Raw genomic sequence first — 5,942 nt, 5'->3', positions numbered from 1 at the left:
AAGTAGAAGTATATAAAAATATAAATATGTGTGTTTTTACATAAGATGAAATTTACTCTAAATTGAAAGTATGTACATATTCGCAAATTAGAATTCTTGGGGAAGATATCCCCATTCAAATAAATGACTCAAATGAAAATTAATAAAATAAAAAATAATCAAAATAAAATTTAACGTAATTGAAATTTATGACACCAAGTAGGTAAACGGCGGCAACATTCCCCTCCTCGTAAATGAGCTCCTGGGACGATTTTACTGATCAATAATGCCGACGTCTAATTTTGCTAACTTGGCTGTTGGTCGTTGGAAGACACCGTGCTGGGTACGAACAGTTGCTTGACGTACTTGCCCATCTTTGGCTATTATGGTGTTGATTATTTTGCCTTTTGGCCAGCAATGTCTTGGCAGGTTCTCGTCGATGATGATTACGATATCACCAACTTTTAGTGGTTCTGTTTTCTGGAACCATTTTCCTCTTCTGGTTAAAGTTGGCATGTACTCTTTTACCCAACGACGCCAAAATTGGTCGGAGAATTGTTGAGTTTGTCGCCATCGTAGACGCAGGTCGACTGTTTCGGTGACTATGGGCTTGTAGCCGCTGGATGAACCCAATAACAAGTGGTTCGGTGTGAGTGCCTCGTCGTCACATGACTCCAGAGAAACGAATGTGAGTGGTCTGGAGTTAATTATGAATTCGGCCTCTGCCATGGCGTTTCTTAAAGTTTCATCATTAAAGTTTGCGTTTGGACAAATGGTGTATACTGTTGTTTTCACGGATCGGACGAGTCTTTCCCAGGCTCCACCCATGTGGGGAGCTGCAGGTGGATTAAATTTCCACTTGATGTGGTCGAGCATAGAGGCTGTATCTTTCAGATCGAAAGCTTTGGATTCGGGTGAGAATATTTTCGCTGTAGCCTTAAAATTTGTCCCGTTATCAGTGTAGATCTCGTTGGGAATCCCTCTTCGAGCAATGAAATTGTTAATGCACATAACACATGAACTGGTATCAAGGCTGTAGGCAATTTCGATGTGCACTGCACGAACTGTAAGACAGGTAAAAAGCACACCCCATCTTTTCTCCTTTCTTCTGCCCACAGTAACGTATAGTGGTCCAAAGTAGTCAATGCCGACATACGTAAATGGTCGCTCGAAGCTGGCTAGCCTTGCTTTAGGCAGTGTAGACATTTGTGGCATAACCGGATTGGCTGATAAATTCTTGCAATGTTGACAGGATCGACGTATGCTTTTGTACAGAACGCGAAGTTTGGGTATGTAATATTGACTTTTGATGTTGTTGATGACGGTCTCATGCGATATGTGGTGAAAGTTCTCATGTACATAGCGAACTAACAGGACGGTAACATGGTGCATGGTAGGCAATATTATTGTATCTTGGTGATTTAGATATAATACACGGCCCCTGGCCCTTAATATGCCCTCGTCATCTAGAAAGATATTACAGGAAATTAGTTTACTGCTTTTTTCAATACTCTTACCCTTTTTTAAACTACAAATTTCTCCAAGATATTCGCTCTCCTGAGCTTGTCGGAAGAGAAAAACCTTCGCTTGTTGTATCATCTCAAAGGAAATATCTTTTGGTGGTTCCCTTCCTTTACATCTCGATTTTAATCTGCTCACGTAGAGTATAAATGTAGCTACTGCTCGGTAAAGTCTTCTCCAGTTGGAAAAATATTCCAAATTAAATTGTTTGCTTTTGTTTATAATAAATACTTGATGTCTCATTTCCTCTTGTCCGCATTCACCCACATTGGTACAAGTGGGCCATGTTGATTTATTTTCATGAAGAAATTTAGGCCCCGAGAACCACATAGCAGCATCCCAGCGCGTTTGGTATTTCGTTGCCAGATCTGCAGGATTCATTTTGGAGGGTACCCATCGCCATTGTGTCACCTCAGTCGTCTCCAAGATTTCTCCAACACGATGCATGACGAATTGTTGAAACTTTTTGGGGTCCATTCGAAGCCACTGCAACACAGTCTTGGAATCCGTCCAGAAGTATTTTGATGTAAAATTAATACGTTTAATATTTATGACTTTGTTGGCTAGTCTAACACCCGCAATAGCAGCTTGAAGCTCCAGTCTTGGTATTGACATTGGTTTTATCGGAGCAACTTTGGATTTGCCAATAACGATAGTGACGTCACATCCACCCTGGTACGCAACCCGTAAATAGCACACTGCTGCGTAAGCGTCTTCGCCTGCGTCGACGAATGTGTGCAGTTCAACTTCGGTCGCTTCATTTATATGTGGAGAGTAACATCGGGAAATTTCAATTGACGATATGTAGTCGATAGCTGTTTTCCATTTCCGCCATTTGACGTGTAAAGGGTTGCAGATTTCATCATCCCAGTCAATTCCAGATCGCCAGACTTCCTGAAGAAGGATTTTCAATGTGGTCGTGTAGCATGATATCAACCCCAGCGGATCGAAAATTGACATCAGCACCTGTAGTAGTTCTCTTTTTGTGGGAATTAATTCGCTGGCAAACAGATCACGACGAAGTCTGGCAAATCTGAAAATATATACAAACGAGTCTTTGTTAGGATCCCAATACATACCAAGAACCTTTTCAGTTTCAGCAAGATCTCGTGGCTTCTGATCTTTTGATGAATCATCCTGTAGATGGCTGATGACTCCATTGCTGTTTGACGACCAATTTCGGATATGAAATCCTCCAGCGGAATGAATATATTGTACTTGTGACGCTAATTCGATCGCCTGTTCATCATCGTTGACGCTATCGATGAAATCATCCACATAGTGATATTGTTGTATGGCTTCGACGGCTCGTGGAAACTCGTTCTTAAATTGCTCAGCATTGAAGTCTCGTACATAATGTGCAATGCATGGTGCACAGCATATTCCAAAGGTAAGCGCTCTCATTACATAAATACTCGGCTTCTCAGGATTATCGTTTTCATCGCACCATAAAAATCTCTGTGCATGCATGTCTTCTTTCCTAACGTTGATTCGATGGAACATTTCGGCGATATCTCCACAAATTGCAATTTTTCCTACGCGGAAACTCAGCAAAATATCAACCAATGATTTTAACAAGTCTGGTCCACAGTGTATAAAGTCATTGAGACAAACTCCATTAGATTTTGCTGCGCCATCCCACACCATTCGAATTTTACCCGGTTTGTTGGGGTTGAGTGTTATAAATGTTGGCAGGTACCATACGGGATAACCATTGTTACTTATCTCTTCATCAGATAATTTTCTTGCATATCCCTTTTTCAGCAAGTTGTTGATTTGTTCTTGGAGAACATCCCGAAGATTTTTATCTTTCTGAAATTTCTTTTGTAGACACGTAAGACGTTTACGGGCATTGTTGTAACTCTCTGGCAGTTGTTTCACATTATACTTCCATAACAAACCCACTTCATAACGGCCGTCCACATTCTGACACGAAGTCTTCAAAATATTCATTGACATGGAGTCCTGCGCGGAAACTACGGTTTTCACTGATGAATCTTCAAGATTAAAATTTTCTTTCACCATTTGATGCAGCTCATTGTATTTTTCTTGACAGTCACAATGATGTATATTAAGCCACGAACCTGGACGGTAACAGTCGTTGGGCCCCTGAATTGTCCAACCTAACCGCGTTTTTGTGGCAATAGGTTGATTCCACAAACCTTCCCGTATCTTTAGTGGCACTGCGAGCTTCCAATTATCTGCTCCAATTAAAATTGTTGGTTTAACATTTGTATAAGATTCTATTGGGAGACCAGCAAGATATTTGTACTTTGATATCAATTCCTCCATTTCCAGCGACTGTGTGGGTAAATCTAAACCGTCAACAGTATGAACACTATTTAAAAAGAACTTTGCACCATTTTTAGAATTTGCAATAGAAATCGAAGCTTTTCTTGATGTATTTTCTTGGCGAGTTGTATCTCCCGTCCATTTTAGGCAAAGTGGTTCTTCAACACCTTCGAGATCAAGTAGATCAAAAACGTCTCTTTCAATCAACGTTACAGAAGAACCCTCGTCGAGAAAGGCATATGTGTCTATGAACCCTTTTGTCTTCAAAAGGCGCACCGGTAGAATTCTAAAAAATGAACTTCGATTTTGCTCTTTAATGGAATGAGAATTAATTGTTTCACTGGTAGTGTTGGCTGCCGAAATAGCTCTGCTTTGTCCTGAAGACGATTGTTGTTGGTCCACGTATTTGTGCAGCAATCTATGGTGCTTAGCAGCACAACCATCAATTCCGCATTCTTTATTAATGAAACACTTACGGCGGTGCCTATTTAAACATTGCCGGCATAAATTGTGTGTCTTCACCAACTTCCACTTTTGATCCAATGAGAGTTTCTTAAATTCACTGCATACAGAAACTTTGTGATCATTGCTTCTGCAAGAAAAACACACTATTTTGCTTTGTTGTACGTCTTCTGCATGTGTATTCACTGGAGCGCTTCTTGATGATGGAATTGTTGATACGACTGTACTGGCGGCATCTGCAATTTGGAAAATCCAATCACTAAATAATTTCACGATTGGAATCCGATCGTCCTTAGGATGTGTAGCCCAATTTAATTTATACTGACTGTTCAGTTTATCCAACAACTCCTTCACCAACATGGGGTTGTTCAGATGAGAGTCTAACTTGCATGCCTCCATGGTAGAACAAATATTTTTTACGCATAGTGCAAATTCGATTATACCCTCTAATTTATCCTTCGGGGGAGGAAATTTCCTCGCTTTTTCTATAACTCGTTCAAGAATATGCTCCGGCCGTCCAAAATACATTCTTAAAGTTTGAATTATTTCCGGCACCATTGCAGGCAGCATAAGTTTACTTCTCACTAGCTCCTTGGCCTTACCTTTAAGACACGATTGTAGCCGTATTAAATTCTCTGCGTGAGAGTAACCGGCTACCGCAGTACTGTTTTCAAAACTGCTTATGAAAAGCGGCCATTCTTCCGGGTCTCCATGGAAATGTGGTAGATCACGAGGAATTGAATGCCGTGCTGCAAGTTGAGAGGGAGTTGGCCCGGAAAAAATATTCCAATTTGACGTCATATTAAACGAGTTTTGATGGGTCTGTTCTTGTTGACTACATTGAGAGAGAATCTGATATTTTCTTTCTAAAAACTCTTGCTGCATACGCTGCTGTTCTTCCAACATTTTAAGCTGCAAATCCACTTGTAGTGTAACGTTGTTATTTTGTTGGCTTGAAACCGGGTTTTGTTGATTTATGTTTGATGTGGACGAATGTGTGCCCGTGATTGCAGATGAATTCACTGGTACTAGCGAAGAGGGAACCGTATTTGTTCTATTGTCTTTCGCTTTACCTTGAAACAAAGTGTTCGTTGGCCTATTCACGGATGTCGATGTTGTGGAAGCTGTTGGAATTCTTCCGCCGGTTCCACTTGTGGTCTTACTTGCCATTTGCAGTAACTCCCCTGCATTTGTTGGGGACGATGTCGCTTGCGGCACATTCAGCAAACCTATGGTATTTGCTGCGGACTGATTTTCCTCCATGGATGTTGTCTCCTTATTGAGGTTACATCCGTCACAACTCCAACTCACCTCGGATACACTACTGTTGACGCCAACACAATTAAAATGATACCACTTATCACATTTATCACACTGTACCATGTCATCATTGTCCACTTCATTACACTTGTTGCAATTAAAATTGCTTTTTAATCCTTCTTGGTGGGACATTGTGTAATTTTATTTCAATTATTTTCAATATTAAAAAATGTTGGTCTTCTTGACTCTTTTAATTTGTATTTTGTTTGTTCACGAAGAACTTTTGTTTCTTATAAATATGAAACGCACAATTATTTGTTGTTTATTCGCGCGAAGCGTAGTAGCGAATTATAATTTTCTTTATTTATTGTTGTTCAACCACGAAGATATTAAATTTGTTTTATTTAAAACTTCATAAAAATTGTTTT

At 40.1% G+C, this 5,942-nt stretch overlaps 1 protein-coding gene across 1 annotated transcript; it reads right to left on the bottom strand.

The window, feature by feature from the left end:
• Window positions 1–252: 252 nt before the first annotated feature.
• LOC141392406 (uncharacterized) lies at window positions 253–5,706 on the bottom strand. Its single transcript, XM_073965351.1, has 3 exons — window positions 4,857–5,706; window positions 1,764–3,701; window positions 253–1,445 (listed from the first exon to the last, which is right to left on the bottom strand). The coding sequence occupies exons 1-3, from the start codon at window positions 5,704–5,706 to the stop codon at window positions 253–255; spliced, it is 3,981 nt and encodes a 1,326-aa protein (XP_073821452.1).
• Window positions 5,707–5,942: the final 236 nt, after the last annotated feature.

Source organism: Musca autumnalis, unplaced genomic scaffold (genome assembly GCF_047663935.1).
Source record: "Musca autumnalis isolate F117 unplaced genomic scaffold, ASM4766393v1 scaffold_2, whole genome shotgun sequence".
NCBI classification, from domain to species: domain Eukaryota; kingdom Metazoa; phylum Arthropoda; class Insecta; order Diptera; family Muscidae; genus Musca; species Musca autumnalis.
The sequence above is the reverse complement of the archived record's forward strand: the minus strand, read 5'-3'. Positions and strand labels throughout refer to the sequence as shown.